Raw genomic sequence first — 24,191 nt, 5'->3', positions numbered from 1 at the left:
CAATTATATAAAATGAACTAATACGGATCAACGATACTCTTTACTTCCACATTTTCGACTATCAATACGCTGAGTGTTTCCTATGTTTAGTGTTGTTTACCTTATTAATTTAAAGGGTTGTTTGTGGAAAGAATGTCTAATTTATAGAACCTGCACAATAATAAACATATTATTTTAATTTTTACCACCACATTGTTTTAACTAAAAAACTTGCTGTCAAAATGTTTTGATGAATAGCGACAGGTCAGTGTTTTGGTTATGAATAGGGAGGTGAGAGTAGAATATTTTTTGTCAATAACCTATATACATATACAGTACAGTAAAGGAACTACTACTAAACAAAGAAAAGACTGATTAAACTATACACAATCAATCAGAGTTATCTTTATTTTGATTGAAGTAATTAAACCAAACGTTTATTCGTTTAATAAAAATTTTCGTGTTATAAATTCCAATTTTTACAGTGAGATAAAATTAACTAACGCTTAATATTATTTTTAAGGTATTTGCATTTCAATGATATCGTTCGTTTCTCCCCCATCCATTAGGCTTAATAACTACACTAGATTAGCAGCGATGTGCCGACGGAGCTTATAGGTTTAGCTCTGTAAAAGCTATCTAGAAGTACTTAATGAATTTTTAACAATCGCAAAAAGGAATCGATTTATGTTATGTATTCGTTAAATTCGTACATTAGTTGAGTTCGTTCGTTACAAGCTTATAATAATTTCATCTCTTGAAGATCATTTCAACACGATCGTGCTACTTTATAGCTTTTTTAAAAATTGCTAAGACAAATGAAGGTAGGAAGCCAAATTGAATATAAGTTATATATATATGTAATAAATAAAAACATTTTTTTTTAGTTTTCGAATTAACTTGACTTGATTCTGTATTTTTTGGATGAATGGAACCAAGAAGTACTCATATAGGTACCATTACATTACATAAATAAATATATAAAACAAATATGAGGAAAAAAGGGGCTACCACCATAATTTTAATGATGTTTTATCATATATGTATTTTATCATTATAGCAAAAGTGCAGACAGAAGTGCATATGTGTTTTATGCGTGCTTATTTCTTACATTTTAAGTATAATATCTTAAATTATAATTGTGAAATTAGCTGTTCCATCTTCAGTCCCAATATTACATTCAGCTACTGTATAGAAATGAGGCTTTTACGACTTCTAATTACTATCAGAACCCGAGTGTAGATTAGCGAATATTTTCAGAACGAGAATGCACTGAACCAGTAATGCGTCACAAATTTAATCGTCAGAGGAAACTTACATTTCTTACAAACCTCGCACTATTCGTTCTTCGTTGAATATAGCCCATTTTCGCTAAACAAAAGAAACAATATCGTGTATCACTTAGTTTTTGGACAAGTAATATGTACTACCTATCATAGACCCTGTTACAGTGACTGAGATGCTAACTTAATAAATAGTTTAATAAATAGCTCTTCCTTTATAATAGTGACCAATTTAATGCCTAGGTAAATGCTAGATAATCTAATTTGACGTGAAATTTGTATTCAGTTGTTTTAAGTTTCTGTTATAAAAAGGTAGTCGGGTCTTTACTATGTTGTTGTATTTATTTAATTAAACCAAATAAGATTGAATTCTAATAACATTAACAAATTATACAATTTGAATCATATTTTTATATGCAATATTTATTATTTGGTAGTTAAAAGTAAAAAAGAAATATTATCAAAATGCGTGTAAATCACCTGTCTTTTTTACAGGAACAAATGTTGCATTCCGAAAGCCAGCGAATCAATCAACAACTGTACGGGGTGGTATGGCAAGTAATGGTAATGATGGTGAAAAGACCACGGAGCATGATGGAAAGCGGTGCACGGAGACCCAGAGGGAGGCTTCTCCGTGGTGGCAGGTCGATTTTCTGCGGCATTATGCTGTGAAAGTTGTCAGAGTTACAACGAGAGGTTGCTGTGGTAAGTTATTCCTTTATAAAATCTAAAATTGGTTGCATCACCAACTGTCCATGATTTGAATGAGCGACAATACAGCTTTAAACTCATGCTTTGTCTCTATACATTGTAAACATCAGTAGGTTGTTCACGTACTACTTATGAGCTCCTTACGAACGGAAACGTAAGTTGTAACATTGACAACGGGCAGGCGTGATTATCACCTTACCCTACACGTCCAATCAATAGGAAGCAGGCAAACTAAGCTTAATATCATTAACAAATATAGAAAATACATACACATCGCCTAGTTATTTTTGCAAACAATCTGTACGATTTTCAACTCATATAATTGAATCAATATTCGACCTAATGCGCTGTCGATAGCTATGTATAAAGAACGAGGGGAATCACTCACTGGGCTAATTTTTATTTTTACTTTTACGTCTACGGACTTTTTGTTATATTCCTAACATTATTAGTTAAAGCAAAGCTTTACTTTGAATTTTATGATATTAAAATATATTTTAAAGGCACGACATTGGACGTTTTATTAAAGAGAAGGCGGATATTACACGCTACTACAGCTATTATTAAAAGGTTCTCAGAGCGGAGCTATATTACGGACTATCTTGTTCAGAGAAATTAATACACATCATTGTAAAGAAGCTGAAGCTTAATTAGCTTTTATGACTAAATATATATATAGTATGTCTTCCTGATTCATTATCAGCATAATATGTTATGTTATGGTGTTTTGCCGGAAACACCAATTACTTCCGCCATAATCATAATTGATTGATATCCATAATAGTTTATTTTATTGATAATTATAATAAATTCCTTTGGTTTACTAAATGAAAATAGTTTTACGATGGTAGACTATTGTACTTGAATAGTAAAATGTAAACTAAAAATTAAAGCGACCGTCCTAAATTAAACCAATTTTATTCGTGAGTAGTTGCGCACTTTCTTTTTATTGTTTATTAAAGTAGTTCGTAAAACATTTTCATTATATAACAATAGTACATGTTTAGCTTCTATACAGATCTCAGCTTGATATTATGTTAACAAACACTTAACGGTTCAGTTGGTCTTAGTGATTTCAGTAAATTTGTTATTATATGAATTTTGATTGTTCAAACAATGACAGTTACTAGGGCATAGTTTCTATATAATCGCTTACACACGCCTGCTTTAATTTTTCTTCCTTCAGACTGAAATAATACGCTTTGCAGTTGAACGCTCAAAACCACGAGACATTGTTAGAGGGAAACTAGTTTTTGTATAGAAGATATTATTAAATTATCTAAATCATTTATATTTCGACTTTCTGTGCATCTTCTCGAGATTCGAGTGGGGAACAGCAGTACCGATCTCCAGAGAAATCCTTTATGTGCCTGGTTCCCTGGTACCATAGGTAAGTAATACCATTTATGGCTGTTACGTTTTTTAAGTTTCTTTATCTCAACGATTTGTGGGTTCGGGTGCTAACTTTAAAGTTACATTCTTTAAAATGAACTTCTTATTTTGAATTTATTTTGTCCTAGTACAGGTTGCTTGGTTTAGAGATATTATAAGCGACATGACTACTACTACTATGCTTAAATATATTTATATACGTACGTATATAAATGTATTGTGGAACTACTACATATTATTTAGTGGAATATTGAGATATTATGTAAGACATAGATTTAAGATCTCTTGAGAATAATGCGTAAATAATATTTACAGTTGCGTCAAAAGCGTGCTATTTCCGTTTATGATCTCAATATTTGTTGCTGTAACTACATATTATATTTTGCGGACTACAAAAATTAAACATAATTAAGGATACATGATTTCACTAATGTACCTATGCCTTTAGGTAATTCAAACGCAACATCAAATCGCAACATGGCTTTTAGTAAAACGTCAGTTTGTATTTTCGTTCCTTTGCTACACAGGCGCCTTTGATCATTTCCACACATGCAGTTAACGCTCAAAAATTCAATTTTTTTCTGATGGAACGTCACCCAGGGCTAACCGAATTATTCAACGTGCAGGTGTTCATTTAATTGAAACTATTATTATAAAGTGGAATAGTTTTTTATATATTTCAACACGTAATAAATTGTCCGACGGTTTAGAGAAACAGAGGCCTTAATAATCATATAAAGGTTGCAATAACGCTAAATATTATATATCCACATCTGGTATTCGCGTTATCGCAGGGACCATTTGTGTCAGGTCGTAGGCTAAAGCAAAGTCGTGAAAGGATCTTCCCGCGTGATCATTGGTTTCAGAGCCGAGCCAATCGGCATGGTGGGCGTTAAAATCGCCAAGTATCACGATTTGAGCGGTTCCTACCTTTCGAGCAGAGAATCTGTAGCCGCATGGTCATCGCAGTCTACGCGCAGCCAGAGATTATATAGGTCCCTTCTTTCAAGCGTCCCGAGGCCACGAGAACAGATATCCTCTCTGACGTACACGCAAACTCCCGCCCGCGGCACAAATGAATGTTGCAATTTGTCGCCCAGAGGGGCACCACACGTTTCCGCTGTGGAGATTCTCCACAGCGTGTGGTACCCCCCTGGGGTAATCTCGGTTTTATATAATTCCTAGAATTGGGCTGGCACTGGGTGGCAACGGTTGAAGACACTACCATTTCAGTATCTGGGTGGTGGTGGGAACTGAGGCTGCAGGGTGGTCAATATTCATCCACACCTCGTCCAGTCTATATTTAGAAAAATAGGTTGAAAAGACCGTTGGAAATAAAATGGCAACTAGCACATCAACTATATCGTCATAGCTTCTCCTAAACAGCATTGGACCTCTAAGATTACGTCACGACCTCGCGAAGGTAGCGTTAAGATATTGGGATTCGTTGCCGGGGTAAAAATAATGGTTAATTTACATATTTGAAGAAATGTGACTTCCCTATATCCCAATAAAGTCTTATTGACCTGCAACAGTTTGGTAATACAACATTAATTTAAAAGCAATTAAAAAAAAATATTAATTAATAATAATACATTTGTAGTGATTTCAATAACGCACACTCGACCCGCTTTATTTGCGACCCAAAATGTGCCATGGCCTCCTAAACGAGACATTTCCAGGGTTTCCTGTCCCGTTCCACCTCCATGTGCTTGTATGTTCATCTAAGTCTTTCTATTGTGCACATGAATTCTAAAGTACATTAAATGATTTTACAAACAAGATAGTGGAGGTGCGAAAGCAATTTAATTTTTTCTTGTTTGTACTTTGACGAAATCGTCATCATAAAAGTTAAAAGATTACTGCCATGTTAAAACGTTCCGTGCTTACATCGCTGACTTAACGGTTACTTAGCGGCGCTAAGTAACATTATGGTACTGCTAAACTAGGGCTGTTTTCTTCTACTATGTTTCAAAGACTAAATGACAAAACAGTCTTAGTTTTTATTAACGTAAGATTTGATTTCCAGATTCAACATAAAAGTAGGTATCAAGGCCAACCGGCAATGGCGTAACCTGTCCATTGTGATTGTTTTCCCACAATTAATTCTTACAGATTAGATATACGAATAACATACTCAGATCTCAGTTTCATTGTTTATGGATTTAATAATAATAACATTTACTAAGATGTATAGACAGATTTTTTAATTAGAAGACGCAGAGAGAATACATATAAAAACTATGTTGAAAATCTTAATAAATATACCTACAACATATCCGTTAACAGTTTGATAATAATTATTTTTAGCTTAGCAAAAATTCATTATCCTCACTGAGTCGAATGCCACCTCTACCTGTGTCAAGATTACGTCCTCATTACTACCTCATTTTAAGCGTCTAATTTTAAAAATAAATCTTTGCGTTTGAAATTAATTAAATAAAGTTGAGGCAGAAATATATCTATAAACTTAAACTGCCATGTAAAGGAGGTAACTGGTGGTACGGGGCTGGCACTTTAGTAGCGTGCCTAAGTAATAGTGCAATAGATATTAAACACAACCACACCACAACAAAAAAAACTGCAAAGAAACCATATGAAAAATAACACATGTTTTCCATAATAATACAATAGCCGATTTACCTACAATTAACCTTGCTCCTACTGTAACTAAAACTTATATTTTACTACATAATAAGGCGTTTGGGTTTTATATAATCAAGTTCCCTGAATATTACAATACTTTTCGAGTTCTTAGAAACATTATACATGAATGTGCATATAATAGAAAAAATACCCTCATTCCCAAATGAAACGAGACTTTCAAATATGGGGGTGCTACTGCCCCCAAATTTTTGAGCGGTGGCGAAAAGTTTAACGCCCGGGTTTGCGGTCGACAGGCACGAGAGCGCAAGCGCGAGTAAATGCTGCTACATAAGCCAAAAGATCGCATCAGTCCGCCGGTAAACTGGAAACCGGTGGCATGCAGCGCCGCTGGCAAGCCGATAAAATAACGTCCCCTCCGCGTAACTTGCGATTTCTCGCGGTCGTATTTTCGCTCGCTATAGCATGGTTAGCACATCCTGACCAAGCCGCGTGAGTATTCTCACAGTTCTTTAAATTTCCTTCTAAATATTGTGTCTTTCAATCATTAACATAGCTAATTTTCAGGTGTGATTTACAGTGAAAAAATATTTAAAAAAATTCCAATAAACATCAGAGCCTGAATGATAAAATTCTTAAATAGTGTTGATATTTAAAAAGAAATAATCATTTTAAGTTAATCTACACTTTGTATTCATTTAAGTATCGTCATACGAAATTTACTAAAGACTAGATGACCCGTCAAAATTCGTAACACCTATATATCTGTGGCATAACTTACAAAGTGTGCGAACAGAACTAATATTTCTTTAATGGATCTAAACGCAAATTTATTTAATTTTTTACTATAAAGCAATCGGGATCAGCAAAGGAGACTAGACTAGACTAGAAATAATGTATCTACAGTTAAATTCCGCATTCCCCGCTTTATTTTGAACCAAACAAATCGGAATTTGCAATGGACGGCATGAATTCGAATAGTTACTGTAACTATTCCGTTGGCAATTGTTTTTTGACTATATATGGGACGACTGCCGATGTTTATAGCTTTTGAATTTAATTAACTTTTGATATCGTGGCTTTGATATTCGGAAAGTATAATTAAAACACGAAACTGTATTATTTTTATCATTGCTGCTCTATTGTGGATTTAAATTTGATTAAAATGCGAATGGCAGATTATGATTATTTATTTAAAACGTTTCTTTTTCGAAAAACTTAGCGCTGTATAATGTGAACATTTTACGAAATATATATCTACCATTGAGCGACCCGGGTATACGAATATACATACACGAAATATAACATAGACCCTAATGAAAAAAACTTGTCAAGACCAATGAATTTTAATAGGATAGTAAAAAAAGTAAATAATTTAAAAGTCTACAACAACACATCGCAGCGATGGGTCGTTTTTATGATTATTATCTATTATATATAACAGCGTAAAAAGGTTAATTATGAAGGCAGCCTGGTAAAAAATATCAAAAATTATCAAATAGCAAATCAGCATGTGCCATCTTCATACAATGTGAAAAAAATAATAAAAAACTTAATATTACGAACGTAACTGTAACGGCAGTAATTTTTAATTTAACTTTTTTACAAAATAATGTTAATGTGTTAACGCTTCTCTAAAATAAGGTTATAAGTTGATGTCGGATAGACTATGACAGTTATACTTATTAGAAACAAATGAACAAAACTTTATAAAAACACTCTCTAGTTTTTCAACCTTAAAATATTAAAAGGAAATATATTTTCCTTCACTGAAGTAAGAGTCTTGTTTGCTCCAATCTCATAAACAGTCGATTTTAAATTATGTTCCCTACGCTATAATAATATAATTTGAATTACGATTTTTTTTTATTTTACGTAATTTATTATTTCTTAAAATACTGAATTTCCTAAATACTTTCCTGTACTTAAATAAAAACTAATCAGCAAAATTTAACAGAAAAATCAAGGAAACCCACATAAAATTGAGCACGATTATTTTTTGCAAATTGTGTCGATTCTACATTAGCCGAAGGAACTTCGTTCCTACCTGGTGTCCCTGTAGGGCACTAGTATGATTAGTTACCCAACACACGGTTATTCCTAGCTGCAGAGCGTGGACTGTAGATTGATTGATTCCAGGTGAGGTGACAGGCGTAGTAAAAATACTTATTTTCCATTAATGTATGTTAGAAAAAGTAGCGGGGCCAAAATACTGCCTTGATGTGTTCCGTACTCATTTTTCTTAAAATTGGATCTATAGGTTTTTTGCTCTAATTTACAAATCTTTGTTATCTCCACATATTGCATTCTATTTTCAAGGTAACTTTTCACCCAGTTATAAGCATTACCTCTTATTCCGTAGCAATCTAATTTTTTTAAAAGTTACAACCTATAAGCATTTTATCATTTAAGCATTCAGTAATTTGTTTGACTAGGGAAAAGCACGCAAGGGTGGTAGAACAATTTTTTCTGAAACCAAATTGTTCTTCTTTTAAAATATCGTATGATAAAAGGAAATTCTCTATTTTATTATACATTACTTTTTCGAAAATTTTAGATAATATGGGAATTAAAGTTATTGGTCTATAATTAGTCATTTGTGTTTTTGCTCCTTTTTTATGTAATGGTTTGATAATTGATATTTTTAGTTTTTCAGGAAATATTCCTTCTACCATCGATAGATTAATTATGTATGTCAGTGGATCAAGTAGGTATAAAGCGCATGATTTAATTGTTTTGGTATCTAAATTATCGTATCCTGTAGATTTTGTATTTTTTAGCGATGTAATAATTTTTAATATATCCGTGTTATTTATGGGGGAAAGAAAAATACTTTTATGATTTAGAGGGATTTTGGCTTCTGGCAAATTGTTTGTTTTATTTTTTGTAGGCAGTGAGGTAAAATAGTCATTAAATAAGTTGCATATTTCATGTGGTGATTCATATGTTTTGCTATCAATATCAATTGCTTCTATTCCTGAATAAAATCTCATGTCTCGTGTATTCGTTTTAATTACATTCCAGGCTGCTTTAGTTTTGTTTTTTACGCAATTTATGTATTCTGCATTAGTAAGCTGATGGGACTTATGTATACATTTTTTTAAAATAGATGAGTATTTATTATATGCAGATTTATTTTGTTTTTTATTGTGCTTATTTAAATGATATTTTAGGTATAACGTTCTTTTTCTTATACAACATTTTTTTAGGGCTTTAGTAAAGAATCTATTTTTGATAGGTTTGAATGTATTTTTAATTTTTAGGATCGGAAAACATAAATTGTAAAACAAAGTTATAGTGTCATGGAAGTTGTCGAATGCTTCATTTGTTGTGGTGGAGCTGTATACGTCCGAGAAGGTGAGGCTTGATAGACACCTAATAAATGTATTAGTGTTTTCCCTATTGAGTTCTCGTCTGTATATAAACCAGTATTTTGGAATATCTTTAAAATTTTCGTTTTCTTCGAGTGTAAAAGTCAGCGATTGTGCGGTCTCATGGTCTGAAAGTGCCAAGTAGTGGAGGTCCGAGTGTGTGTCATTTATGTTACTTGCTATTAAGTCTAAGCAGGAGTTTTTCCGTGTTGGATGCTTTACATGATTTTGTAAATTATTATTTAGAAGAATAGAGATAAGTTCGTGGGAACTTTTATTATTTTTTAAAATGTCTATGTTCCAGTCTCCACATAATATTAGTTTTTTGTTGCGTTTCCTGCATAGGTTACTTAAAAGCTGTTCTAAATTATATAAAAAAGTTGTTACATCTAAAGTAGGAGTCCGGTAAATACATATTATTATTAAGTTGTATTTACTTATTTCAACGCCACAATATTCGAATTGGAGAGGAATTGGGGGTCTAGGGTAACAAATTTCCTTGTATTTCAAATTGTTTTCTATTAAGATGCACGAACCTCCTCGGCGTTGATTAGGCCGAGAATATGAAGAGACTAATCTATAATTATTTATTTTAACGTTGGATTCACTTCCTTGTTTAATAAAAGGCTCTGTGAAACATATGATGTCCACACTTCCCAAACTTCCTTGCAGGTCCGTGATGGCTACACTAACTAAATCCTGTTTGCTAAGCAACCCTGTTATATTTTGATGGACTAGTCTTAATTTATTTTGCTTATTAGTTGTTACGAAAAAAATTACAACTGGAAGGCTGGTTTTTATTTGTAATATTGGTACCTGACATTTTAAGAAAATTTGTTATTTTTAATTGTACAGTGTGAGTCGACTTTTTTGTGTGACTAGGTTGCACGCTGGATTTATAGTTAAGATTTGTCTTATGCTGTGTATAATATCGAATGTACTCAATTTCCGTGTTTATTTTATCACATAAGTTGAAGAGGTGTTTTGTATGAGAATAGGGTGTGTTTTTATCGTACTTCGAGTGGCGTATTTTTAAGTAGTGGCAATATTAATAATTAGATAGTATAGATTCTAGATGAAAGTTAATTAATTTTACATTTAAGTGAGTATTATATTGTACATTGGTTATAAACACCTTTTGCTGTCGCAATTGGTATAACACATTACACAATTGTGAGATGAAGGTATAAGGGCGTTTATCGTTTGCACCTATTATTAATGCTATAATGTCTTTAGGTTTAATGATGGACTTATTAATTTCACTGATACAACTACTTAAAATCTGTGCACTCGTAGCATGGGGCTTTATAAACGAAGTAACTTTGTAATTGTCCTTTTGTATATTTAATCTTGATTTTATTAATTTATGTGTTAAGCCACAAGCTTGCTGATCCCCAAATATTATTATTTTGGGTCGATTTTCTATTGCTTGACCATTTAAAGTCATGACATTATCGTTTTGAATAACTGGTTTTGTTGTTCTTATAGTGACATCTATTGGCAGCTCCTTACTATTCTGCTTGTGGTTTTCAATATTTGGTGGAAATTCTTGTATAATGCGCTTATTCTGTTCCTTATATTTGGAAGGGCAGGAACTACAGGCGAGTTCCGCATTTTCTTGGTTTTGCTTTTGTAGTAAGGTGTTGGTAGTAATATTAATAGAAGGTGAAGAATAATTTTGTTTTAGATTATTTATAGTTTCCTTTTGTTTTATAATTTCAAGATTTTTCGTGGAATTTTCAATTAATAGGGTTTCAATAGTTTGATGCACTGAATCCAATTCTAATTTTAATTGTTTTATTTGCTCCAATAATTCGGAATGTTCATATAAACTTCTTGTAGAAATGTCTGGTAAACTTGTTGAGTCATAACAGTCACAGTTCGATTGACCAGAACTAGATGAAAGGTTAAGGGAATCAATAAATCTTCTTTGCTTTCTTCTCATTGTAACATTGTCGTTTTCCATTTGAAAAAAAAAATATATATAAATACAATGATAACAATTGCTAACAGATGTATGGCTTGAACCGATGTGAATCGAACCGGGACATGTAATAGTTATGTGAGAATCCGAGGAAGAGAGATAATACCACTAGCCAACAGGCCTATTACATGTGTTTCAAAATTAAGCAATCTATTTCTATTTGTGTAAATTGCTTTGAAAATACGTTAAAATTCAACTGATGTGAGTCACATCGGAGAACAAAGGATTCACTTAATTTATATGTTTCTTCACTATTATCGTAGTTCACTAGTTTATAGCACTTTACCGGTAAGTTTGTCACTTTATTAGTTTGTAGATTGATTGGAAATTGTATTTTTAAGCAAAAATATGGTTTTATGTAAAATGTTAGGGGTCAAATGGGTCAAATGTTTTATTGCTATTATTGTCACTTTTCCATAAAAAAATACTTATTTAACATTACTACCACAAAGATAACTTTTACAAACTTCACTGATTTACTTTTTAATTGAAATAATGCACCGAAACTATTTATAAACAATAAAATACACGGAGCTATTGTTTACAGGCCAGCGCCATCTACTCGTTTTTACCTACATAGATAGGAAGAAAAATTACAGATAACAAAAACTGTATCAATTGAATTATAGATTATAAATATTACATTATGTTGCCAACAGTCCCACGACACCACATCTATTTTAAGTATTTTTCTTTTTATTGAAATCTCGCTGTTAGCTTTAAGGGTCTTTACAGCTCAGCTCGGCCTTAATGGGCGTTTTTCCCGCGACAAGCGCAAGGGCGTCTCCTGCGAGACTCCGACCCCGGCTTGGGCCGTCGCGAGGTGGTCAAACGGCAGTCTTAGGAACGAGTGTCAAAGATTAATTTATATAATGGCAGCTAATACCAGCACCTTCGCTCCAACATAATATATAAAAAAAAACTGTTAATTATGATAAGTATAGCGAAATTCTAAATTACGCTTGTCATGTATTCCTTATGTTTAAGAATTGATAATCAGAGTACCAGGTTTTGCGGCCATTACATTCCGGACATAAACAAGTATACTAACAGGCAAAAAGTAAACAATATAATATAATTTGTATTACCATGCAATAAGAAAAAATGCCAAGCTAGACTAAATAGCCGAGTTGGTACCGAATACCAATAAATATGTTCCAGTAAAATTTGTTATTCAATCAATTTGAAATCAGAATTCTCGCAATGCAACTTTTAAGCATGTCTCGTCGCTTCATGTAAAATGTCAATGCTGTGGTCAGTTTCCTGACTGTGAAATTAAATTTCTCTCTGGTATTGAATACCTCTGTTACTTACCTCTGTACCTCTGAGCGGTAAAATAAGCGGTGATTAAAATATTCAATTCTTATAACTCTTAGATTATCAGCTAGGATTTCAATCTTATTTCTTCAAGGTATTAGAAACGGGTAAATTAACTGATTTTGCCACGATCCTCTGTTTGCCTTAACACAATTTCCTGGGAAATTGATTGCGCTAGCAATATTGACGTCGACTGCAATTTCTGTCAATGTATCGCAGACTTTAAAGCAAACATTTTATTTGTATAATTTTATATTATATCATTTCGCACACCGGACCGAGTAAAAGTCTAAGGGCGGAAACTGAGTCTACCAATCATATAATAATAATCAGTGGCGCTATAACCTCTTTAGTTCTGGGCCTCAGATTTCTGAATCTGTTTCGTGATCATTTTTCAATTTAATACGCAAGTAGGTGATCAGCCTCCTGTGCCTGACACACGCCGTCGACTTTTTGGGTCTAAGACATGTCGGTTTCCTCACGATGTTTTCCTACACCGTTAGAGCGAATGTTAAATGCGCACATAGAAAGAAAGTCCATTGGTGCACAGCCGGGGATCGAACCTACGACCTCAGGGATGAGAGTCGCACGCTGAAGCCACTAGGCCAACACTGCTCGCACCAATCATATACCATATTATATTATTTAGGTAAACGTCAAATTAATGTTTACTGTATATTTCTATAAAATTTACTATGTCAAAGATCTAGTATACCAACAAATTGGTCTGAAAAAAAGAGAAAAAGAATTAGAAAAAAAATATATATTTCATATTGCTTTCTGTTAGATATTTGGTAGACTAAGTTGGCAACACTGAGCGTCAGTCTTCAATAAACGTTTTGCGAAGTACACGTAAAACGTTTAAAATTTATCACTTTCAACATTTTTTGAATTAATTTAAAAATAATATACATTAATGTTTTATTAGTTTTAATCTCGGATGAATTATTTAAAATTTAAGACAATAATATTTTTCTTATTGGCATTTCTGTATAATACTCCTTGTACATGAATAAGAAATACCATATAAGAAAGGTCGCATTGCAGCGTTGTTACGAAAGTATTAATATGTCTTTATCACAGCGTAAACACAATTTGACAGAAAACGACGGAAATGAGAGTACTTTATAATTAACTAGCGACCCGCCCCGGCTTCGCACGGGTGCAATGCTGATACTAAATACACTACAGAAAAACTGTGAACGTTGTATATAAAAACATAGCGGCCCGCTCCGGCTTCGCACGGGTATAAAATATATAGCCTATGTGATTAAAATCGATCCAGTAGTTTTGATTTATTCATTAATGCCCGTGGCCCGCACGCGTTAAATTTGGAGTAAAACAATCCCCCTTTCCCTATACCATGAAGATTTCCTGCTATCTTTGGAATATCTAAATTCATACACTACATTTTTACTTATTTACTTTTTACATTTTTAACTATTTATTTTATTTTTACAACTTATTACAGAATGTCTTTATAAACAACGTTCACAGCTTTCTTGTCATTAGACAATACAAACATGTTTTCTCTGGAGGTCACTCTTGAAAGAGCGACATACAGCCCTGCGATTCTGTAACTCACTGTTAATCCGTGAGTCCACTACGCAGTAACAGCGCTCCCTTCGTCACTGACGTAATTTTTGGAATCTCATGGTATTCTGTTAAGAAATTTTACATTACGTCTTGATAAGTGGAGGCAGGTAACCTAGTAAGTTGTTGTCTATTAATATCGTGACAATTGACTCATTTTATTTTATAAAAAGAGTAAATTGTCAAAATTTTCATCATACATAAACAAAATATTTTTAATAAAACAAAATAGAGAACAAAATGGTCGACGTTTGAAATAAAATTAATAATATTAAAAAAAAGATAAACTGCCCTGCGATTCTGTAACTCGCTTCACACACTCTCAGCGCTGAGTTTTGCTGTCAAATCGTTCGTTTCGGTGTCATGTTACAATTTGGTATTCTGTTAAACAATAACCGCGACAAAAGCGCCGCTCAAATAAGATTGTTCACATTTGGAACTAAAATTTGGCACTGCTACACTTACGCTCCAAAATTGTTGGTATTTGGTATTCTGATACATACCATTTGACATCTCATCTCATTTAAATGTACATTTTGTACGTCAAATTAAAAGTTGCTCTTCCCTCGCTGAAATCGTCATTTACCAGTGAGTTGCCATTTTTAGCGAAGTTAAAACTTGTTTTATGTGAAAATATTCTAACATAGGACAATCTATATGTATCTTGGGGTAAGTTTATAAAATAATATTTATCAATACAGCATTATTTTACGAAAAAAATTATATATATAAACATTAAGCTTCGTGAAATTGAACTTTGTTTTTGTTACAGAAGGCCCGTTTCCACTTTTAAAGTTTAAACCTCCTCTATTTCAAGAAATAAATGATGTAATCCATTAAAAAATACTTAATATAATATCTATAGATGGCGAAGAAAATGTAGGCACGAAACGACCAATTGGTTTCTCGGCGTTGGTTATTATCGCTTTTTCCAATACTCAAGAAATTATATGGTATTGACGAAACCTAGAACATATGCTGCTGAGATGAACGAAGAGTCTAGTAAATACTAAATAGATGATCTAAGGTAAACATTTTGATTACTTTAGCATTAAAAATATAATTTTTATCCAAGAACCAATTTTTCGATGCAGTCTTGATCATGTCTTGTCTCCAGCAGAGATAAGTCGAACAAAAAACGATAAATAAGATAGGTAAATATTGTAATATATTTGTATTTTTCTACTATACTAAAATTATAAATCTAATAATTTCAGAGATCCCCAAATGTTCAAAATTCCTGATAGAAAAATACATTCTGCCTTTGAAGAAGAAGAATATTACATGTGTATCATACAACAAGGCCCCTGGATATAAAAAGACACAATAGTGCAGACATTTTCAAATTATTGAATTTCGACTATCCTTCAATTTATAATAAATGATAACACAGTACAATTTCGGTTCCTATATTTTTATAAAATATATTGATATAACATTAAGGTTTTGGATAAAAACATTATTCTGCTTTACACAAGTATGAAATACCATCATTACATACATAATGGTTTAAGTACTTATTGAGCTTTTTTAAATTTATCGTTCATAACTATTACTTTTTACAAACTAATTAGAAAATATATTAAAATAAATATATTTATCTACAAAATAAAGTAGAGGTTATTGATTAGCTCTATGTGAGGCTGTGTTTTAATTAGTTTTTATTATACTTAAGTTTGTTTTACTGAAAGTTATTTTGTAGTGTGTTAAAAGTTTACTATAATCATTAAATTAAATGTTTAAAGTTATTATATTGTTCTTTTATTCACCTATAAAGTAACATGGCTTATATATTTTTCATTTCGGCTTACCTATGTATTTAACTCGGTTACTACGTTTTCTATAGGCAGTCATTAAATAAGTGGTAGATTTAATTAATCATTTTATTAATATAATATTATTAGATACAAAAAAAAATATTATGAAGTACACAATTATCTTAAACACGGTAATACAATTTTTCATATAAAAATCATAGTTGTCCAAACTGCATTCAAAATAGATAAGTGGTCTCGGTTTAATATCTCTTCTTAACATTTCAATAATTGGTCATTTTCTTCCTCATTCTTGACAACTACCACTGATGGCTGTAATACAATGATTATCTGTTAAAATTGTAAATAGGAAAATGTGGTAGGTCACTGTACTGACACAATAATATTGCATAGCAATTTAATTATTGTAAAGTTAAGGTAAATAATAAAAAAACTTGCATAAAACACACAAAAACTTATATATGGGATATCTTTGTATTTCTAAGTAAAGTATCTTAAAAACATGTTTGATAATATTATAACTAAGCCAAATATTATTAAAAGTTTTATGGTAACAAGGCTTAGTAATTTCGCACAGTATTTGATTCAGTACTATGAATAAAAAAAATCTTGAGCAAACCTATATTTAGACTCAAAAATCCAAATCCAAGTATGTACTTTAAAAACAATTATTTATTAATGAAACAAATCCAAGACCCATAAAGGGTATGTTTAGTTTTAAAGTGTAGTCAGCAGCAATAACTATCTTTTGATTGCTTCATTAAATAAGTTATGGCAATGTTGTTTCCAACATTTAAAATTAACGTTGATCACTTGAAATGGTATGAATTTGAGCAATTGAAAGCTTATATATTTGATCCAACATACCTAACATGATTATTTATACTTGTATCCTGAAATCTGAACAATTTAATTAAATTCAACTTGATCAGTTAAAATTAATACTTCTTATATTTCATGAATGGAATTTGAAGTTAGGAAACCTAAAAATATTTTTTTATTTGACATTTTTAACCAACAATTTCATTATTCTTTACAATGTCGCTTCGATTTAACCTATTACATTTGACTTCAAATTTGCCATCAAACAAACAAACTTTGTTAACTGTTTTACTAGTCACTACTTATTCCTATTTATTTACTATGATAGTTATTATATTTCTAAAATAGTTTTAATAGAATTCAGTTTTTATGAGTGTTAGTAAAAACATAGGTAATATTGTTGTTGTGTGTTTGACCTCTGAATCACTTAAAAAGGTTGCAATAGTAGTTTCATGGCATCTAAAAAGTACCAACACTTGCACTTACACAAATGAATAAATATATAAACACTAATTTTTCTTCTTTATAGATAGGTACCCTTTTATTTTATAATTACTCAACAAAATATTATATGAAAACATTGGTATTAACCTTGGTTACCTTTAGTAACATTTTGAAAATTTAAAACACCTATCCATCCTGTTTACTTTGAATCCGTAGCCCATTTGCTGAGAGAATCACTTTTAGCGTGACATCATCTTTTATCTTTTTGTTAAGATAATATTCTTAAATTTTTTACAATATATCCAGATGTTAGGTATCCCTTGTTTCGTGCTGAAACATAATTAATATTTTTAAGTTTCTGTCGCTCATATACACCACGGCTGGTCAGTTGTCGGGTAAATACGAAATATAAACTCTTAATTGGAAGTTATAAACAAAATACGTAACTTACGATTGACTAATAAATAAACTCACTACTTACCTTTAAGCGGCCCCATTGCCAGATGGGTTTTAATAATTTTCCTCGCTATTCTATTATTTTCCATCAGATAAATCATTTTTGAGATATTTTCACGGTTTATCTTTTTTTTTAATATTTTTTTTTAATTAAAACGTCGACCTTTTTGTTTTATTAAAAATATTTTGTTTATGTATGATGAAAATTTTGACAATTAACTCTTTTTATAAAATAAAATGAAAAAAAATTTATATATATAAACATTAAGCTTCGTGAAATTGAACTTTGTTTTTGTTACAGAAGGCCCGTTTCCACTTTTAAAGTTTAAACCTCCTCTATTTCAAGAAATAAATGATGTAATCCATTAAAAAATACTTAATATAATATCTATAGATGGCGAAGAAAATGTAGGCACGAAACGACCAATTGGTTTCTCGGCGTTGGTTATTATCGCTTTTTCCAATACTCAAGAAATTATATGGTATTGACGAAACCTAGAACATATGCTGCTGAGATGAACGAAGAGTCTAGTAAATACTAAATAGATGATCTAAGGTAAACATTTTGATTACTTTAGCATTAAAAATATAATTTTTATCCAAGAACCAATTTTTCGATGCAGTCTTGATCATGTCTTGTCTCCAGCAGAGATAAGTCGAACAAAAAACGATAAATAAGATAGGTAAATATTGTAATATATTTGTATTTTTCTACTATACTAAAATTATAAATCTAATAATTTCAGAGATCCCCAAATGTTCAAAATTCCTGATAGAAAAATACATTCTGCCTTTGAAGAAGAAGAATATTACATGTGTATCATACAACAAGGCCCCTGGATATAAAAAGACACAATAGTGCAGACATTTTCAAATTATTGAATTTCGACTATCCTTCAATTTATAATAAATGATAACACAGTACAATTTCGGTTCCTATATTTTTATAAAATATATTGATATAACATTAAGGTTTTGGATAAAAACATTATTCTGCTTTACACAAGTATGAAATACCATCATTACATACATAATGGTTTAAGTACTTATTGAGCTTTTTTAAATTTATCGTTCATAACTATTACTTTTTACAAACTAATTAGAAAATATATTAAAATAAATATATTTATCTACAAAATAAAGTAGAGGTTATTGATTAGCTCTATGTGAGGCTGTGTTTTAATTAGTTTTTATTATACTTAAGTTTGTTTTACTGAAAGTTATTTTGTAGTGTGTTAAAAGTTTACTATAATCATTAAATTAAATGTTTAAAGTTATTATATTGTTCTTTTATTCACCTATAAAGTAACATGGCTTATATATTTTTCATTTCGGCTTACCTATGTATTTAACTCGGTTACTACGTTTTCTATAGGCAGTCATTAAATAAGTGGTAGATTTAATTAATCATTTTATTAATATAATATTATTAGATACAAAAAAAAATATTATGAAGTACACAATTATCTTAAACACGGTAATACAATTTTTCATATAAAAATCATAGTTGTCCAAACTGCATTCAAAATAGATAAGTGGTCTCGGTTTAATATCTCTTCTTAACATTTCAATAATTGGTCATTTTCTTCCTCATTCTTGACAACTACCACTGATGGCTGTAATACAATGATTATCTGTTAAAATTGTAAATAGGAAAATGTGGTAGGTCACTGTACTGACACAATAATATTGCATAGCAATTTAATTATTGTAAAGTTAAGGTAAATAATAAAAAAACTTGCATAAAACACACAAAAACTTATATATGGGATATCTTTGTATTTCTAAGTAAAGTATCTTAAAAACATGTTTGATAATATTATAACTAAGCCAAATATTATTAAAAGTTTTATGGTAACAAGGCTTAGTAATTTCGCACAGTATTTGATTCAGTACTATGAATAAAAAAAAATCTTGAGCAAACCTATATTTAGACTCAAAAATCCAAATCCAAGTATGTACTTTAAAAACAATTATTTATTAATGAAACAAATCCAAGACCCATAAAGGGTATGTTTAGTTTTAAAGTGTAGTCAGCAGCAATAACTATCTTTTGATTGCTTCATTAAATAAGTTATGGCAATGTTGTTTCCAACATTTAAAATTAACGTTGATCACTTGAAATGGTATGAATTTGAGCAATTGAAAGCTTATATATTTGATCCAACATACCTAACATGATTATTTATACTTGTATCCTGAAATCTGAACAATTAAATTAAATTCAACTTGATCAGTTAAAATTAATACTTCTTATATTTCATGAATGGAATTTGAAGTTAGGAAACCTAAAAATATTTTTTTATTTGACATTTTTAACCAACAATTTCATTATTCTTTACAATGTCGCTTCGATTTAACCTATTACATTTGACTTCAAATTTGCCATCAAACAAACAAACTTTGTTAACTGTTTTACTAGTCACTACTTATTCCTATTTATTTACTATGATAGTTATTATATTTCTAAAATAGTTTTAATAGAATTCAGTTTTTATGAGTGTTAGTAAAAACATAGGTAATATTGTTGTTGTGTGTTTGACCTCTGAATCACTTAAAAAGGTTGCAATAGTAGTTTCATGGCATCTAAAAAGTACCAACACTTGCACTTACACAAATGAATAAATATATAAACACTAATTTTTCTTCTTTATAGATAGGTACCCTTTTATTTTATAATTACTCAACAAAATATTATATGAAAACATTGGTATTAACCTTGGTTACCTTTAGTAACATTTTGAAAATTTAAAACACCTATCCATCCTGTTTACTTTGAATCCGTAGCCCATTTGCTGAGAGAATCACTTTTAGCGTGACATCATCTTTTATCTTTTTGTTAAGATAATATTCTTAAATTTTTTACAATATATCCAGATGTTAGGTATCCCTTGTTTCGTGCTGAAACATAATTAATATTTTTAAGTTTCTGTCGCTCATATACACCACGGCTGGTCAGTTGTCGGGTAAATACGAAATATAAACTCTTAATTGGAAGTTATAAACAAAATACGTAACTTACGATTGACTAATAAATAAACTCACTACTTACCTTTAAGCGGCCCCATTGCCAGATGGGTTTTAATAATTTTCCTCGCTATTCTATTATTTTCCATCAGATAAATCATTTTTGAGATATTTTCACGGTTTATCTTTTTTTTTAATATTTTTTTTTAATTAAAACGTCGACCTTTTTGTTTTATTAAAAATATTTTGTTTATGTATGATGAAAATTTTGACAATTAACTCTTTTTATAAAATAAAATGAAAAAAAATTTATATATATAAACATTAAGCTTCGTGAAATTGAACTTTGTTTTTGTTACAGAAGGCCCGTTTCCACTTTTAAAGTTTAAACCTCCTCTATTTCAAGAAATAAATGATGTAATCCATTAAAAAATACTTAATATAATATCTATAGATGGCGAAGAAAATGTAGGCACGAAACGACCAATTGGTTTCTCGGCGTTGGTTATTATCGCTTTTTCCAATACTCAAGAAATTATATGGTATTGACGAAACCTAGAACATATGCTGCTGAGATGAACGAAGAGTCTAGTAAATACTAAATAGATGATCTAAGGTAAACATTTTGATTACTTTAGCATTAAAAATATAATTTTTATCCAAGAACCAATTTTTCGATGCAGTCTTGATCATGTCTTGTCTCCAGCAGAGATAAGTCGAACAAAAAACGATAAATAAGATAGGTAAATATTGTAATATATTTGTATTTTTCTACTATACTAAAATTATAAATCTAATAATTTCAGAGATCCCCAAATGTTCAAAATTCCTGATAGAAAAATACATTCTGCCTTTGAAGAAGAAGAATATTACATGTGTATCATACAACAAGGCCCCTGGATATAAAAAGACACAATAGTGCAGACATTTTCAAATTATTGAATTTCGACTATCCTTCAATTTATAATAAATGATAACACAGTACAATTTCGGTTCCTATATTTTTATAAAATATATTGATATAACATTAAGGTTTTGGATAAAAACATTATTCTGCTTTACACAAGTATGAAATACCATCATTACATACATAATGGTTTAAGTACTTATTGAGCTTTTTTAAATTTATCGTTCATAACTATTACTTTTTACAAACTAATTAGAAAATATATTAAAATAAATATATTTATCTACAAAATAAAGTAGAGGTTATTGATTAGCTCTATGTGAGGCTGTGTTTTAATTAGTTTTTATTATACTTAAGTTTGTTTTACTGAAAGTTATTTTGTAGTGTGTTAAAAGTTTACTATAATCATTAAATTAAATGTTTAAAGTTATTATATTGTTCTTTTATTCACCTATAAAGTAACATGGCTTATATATTTTTCATTTCGGCTTACCTATGTATTTAACTCGGTTACTACGTTTTCTATAGGCAGTCATTAAATAAGTGGTAGATTTAATTAATCATTTTATTAATATAATATTATTAGATACAAAAAAAAATATTATGAAGTACACAATTATCTTAAACACGGTAATACAATTTTTCATATAAAAATCATAGTTGTCCAAACTGCATTCAAAATAGATAAGTGGTCTCGGTTTAATATCTCTTCTTAACATTTCAATAATTGGTCATTTTCTTCCTCATTCTTGACAACTACCACTGATGGCTGTAATACAATGATTATCTGTTAAAATTGTAAATAGGAAAATGTGGTAGGTCACTGTACTGACACAATAATATTGCATAGCAATTTAATTATTGTAAAGTTAAGGTAAATAATAAAAAAACTTGCATAAAACACACAAAAACTTATATATGGGATATCTTTGTATTTCTAAGTAAAGTATCTTAAAAACATGTTTGATAATATTATAACTAAGCCAAATATTATTAAAAGTTTTATGGTAACAAGGCTTAGTAATTTCGCACAGTATTTGATTCAGTACTATGAATAAAAAAAATCTTGAGCAAACCTATATTTAGACTCAAAAATCCAAATCCAAGTATGTACTTTAAAAACAATTATTTATTAATGAAACAAATCCAAGACCCATAAAGGGTATGTTTAGTTTTAAAGTGTAGTCAGCAGCAATAACTATCTTTTGATTGCTTCATTAAATAAGTTATGGCAATGTTGTTTCCAACATTTAAAATTAACGTTGATCACTTGAAATGGTATGAATTTGAGCAATTGAAAGCTTATATATTTGATCCAACATACCTAACATGATTATTTATACTTGTATCCTGAAATCTGAACAATTAAATTAAATTCAACTTGATCAGTTAAAATTAATACTTCTTATATTTCATGAATGGAATTTGAAGTTAGGAAACCTAAAAATATTTTTTTATTTGACATTTTTAACCAACAATTTCATTATTCTTTACAATGTCGCTTCGATTTAACCTATTACATTTGACTTCAAATTTGCCATCAAACAAACAAACTTTGTTAACTGTTTTACTAGTCACTACTTATTCCTATTTATTTACTATGATAGTTATTATATTTCTAAAATAGTTTTAATAGAATTCAGTTTTTATGAGTGTTAGTAAAAACATAGGTAATATTGTTGTTGTGTGTTTGACCTCTGAATCACTTAAAAAGGTTGCAATAGTAGTTTCATGGCATCTAAAAAGTACCAACACTTGCACTTACACAAATGAATAAATATATAAACACTAATTTTTCTTCTTTATAGATAGGTACCCTTTTATTTTATAATTACTCAACAAAATATTATATGAAAACATTGGTATTAACCTTGGTTACCTTTAGTAACATTTTGAAAATTTAAAACACCTATCCATCCTGTTTACTTTGAATCCGTAGCCCATTTGCTGAGAGAATCACTTTTAGCGTGACATCATCTTTTATCTTTTTGTTAAGATAATATTCTTAAATTTTTTACAATATATCCAGATGTTAGGTATCCCTTGTTTCGTGCTGAAACATAATTAATATTTTTAAGTTTCTGTCGCTCATATACACCACGGCTGGTCAGTTGTCGGGTAAATACGAAATATAAACTCTTAATTGGAAGTTATAAACAAAATACGTAACTTACGATTGACTAATAAATAAACTCACTACTTACCTTTAAGCGGCCCCATTGCCAGATGGGTTTTAATAATTTTCCTCGCTATTCTATTATTTTCCATCAGATAAATCATTTTTGAGATATTTTCACGGTTTATCTTTTTTTTTAATATTTTTTTTTAATTAAAACGTCGACCTTTTTGTTTTATTAAAAATATTTTGTTTATGTATGATGAAAATTTTGACAATTAACTCTTTTTATAAAATAAAATGAGTCAATTGTCACGATATTAATAGACAACAACTCACTAGGTTACCTCCCTCCACTTATCAAGACGTAATGTAAAATTTATTAACAGAATACCATGAGATTCCAAAAATTATGTCAGTGACGAAGGGAGCGCTGTTACTGCGTAGTGGACTCACGGAATAACTATTAT

The 24,191-nt window shown here is 30.3% G+C and overlaps 1 protein-coding gene and 3 long non-coding RNA genes across 7 annotated transcripts in view; 1 reads left to right on the top strand and 3 right to left on the bottom strand.

The window, feature by feature from the left end:
• The first annotated feature begins 6,339 nt into the window (after positions 1-6,339).
• LOC125062911 (gamma-aminobutyric acid receptor subunit beta-like) overlaps positions 6,340-24,191 on the top strand; it is a 33,300-nt gene continuing 15,448 nt past the window's right edge. The window contains exon 1 of the mRNA XM_047669121.1: positions 6,340-6,461. Coding sequence (XP_047525077.1) covers positions 6,349-6,461 — 113 coding nt within the window. The 5' untranslated portion in view covers positions 6,340-6,348. The remainder of the gene's footprint in view (positions 6,462-24,191) is intronic.
• LOC125062903 lies at positions 16,292-17,750 on the bottom strand. Of its 2 annotated transcripts, none has more exons than XR_007119359.1 (2): positions 17,423-17,750; positions 16,292-16,321 (listed from the first exon to the last, which is right to left on the bottom strand). It is a non-coding gene; the product is annotated as an uncharacterized LOC125062903 (long non-coding RNA). The 2 variants fall into 2 exon arrangements; XR_007119360.1 differs by having other exon boundaries at positions 17,432-17,750.
• LOC125062901 lies at positions 19,318-20,777 on the bottom strand. 2 transcript variants are annotated; one of them, XR_007119355.1, is made up of 2 exons: positions 20,450-20,777; positions 19,318-19,347 (listed from the first exon to the last, which is right to left on the bottom strand). It is a non-coding gene; the product is annotated as an uncharacterized LOC125062901 (long non-coding RNA). The 2 variants fall into 2 exon arrangements; XR_007119356.1 differs by having other exon boundaries at positions 20,459-20,777.
• On the bottom strand, positions 22,345-23,803 carry LOC125062902. 2 transcript variants are annotated; one of them, XR_007119357.1, is made up of 2 exons: positions 23,476-23,803; positions 22,345-22,374 (listed from the first exon to the last, which is right to left on the bottom strand). It is a non-coding gene; the product is annotated as an uncharacterized LOC125062902 (long non-coding RNA). The 2 variants fall into 2 exon arrangements; XR_007119358.1 differs by having other exon boundaries at positions 23,485-23,803.

Source organism: Pieris napi, assembly GCF_905475465.1.
Source record: "Pieris napi chromosome W unlocalized genomic scaffold, ilPieNapi1.2 SUPER_W_unloc_1, whole genome shotgun sequence".
Lineage (NCBI taxonomy): Eukaryota > Metazoa > Arthropoda > Insecta > Lepidoptera > Pieridae > Pieris > Pieris napi.
This window is presented reverse-complemented; position numbering and strand designations above follow the sequence as displayed.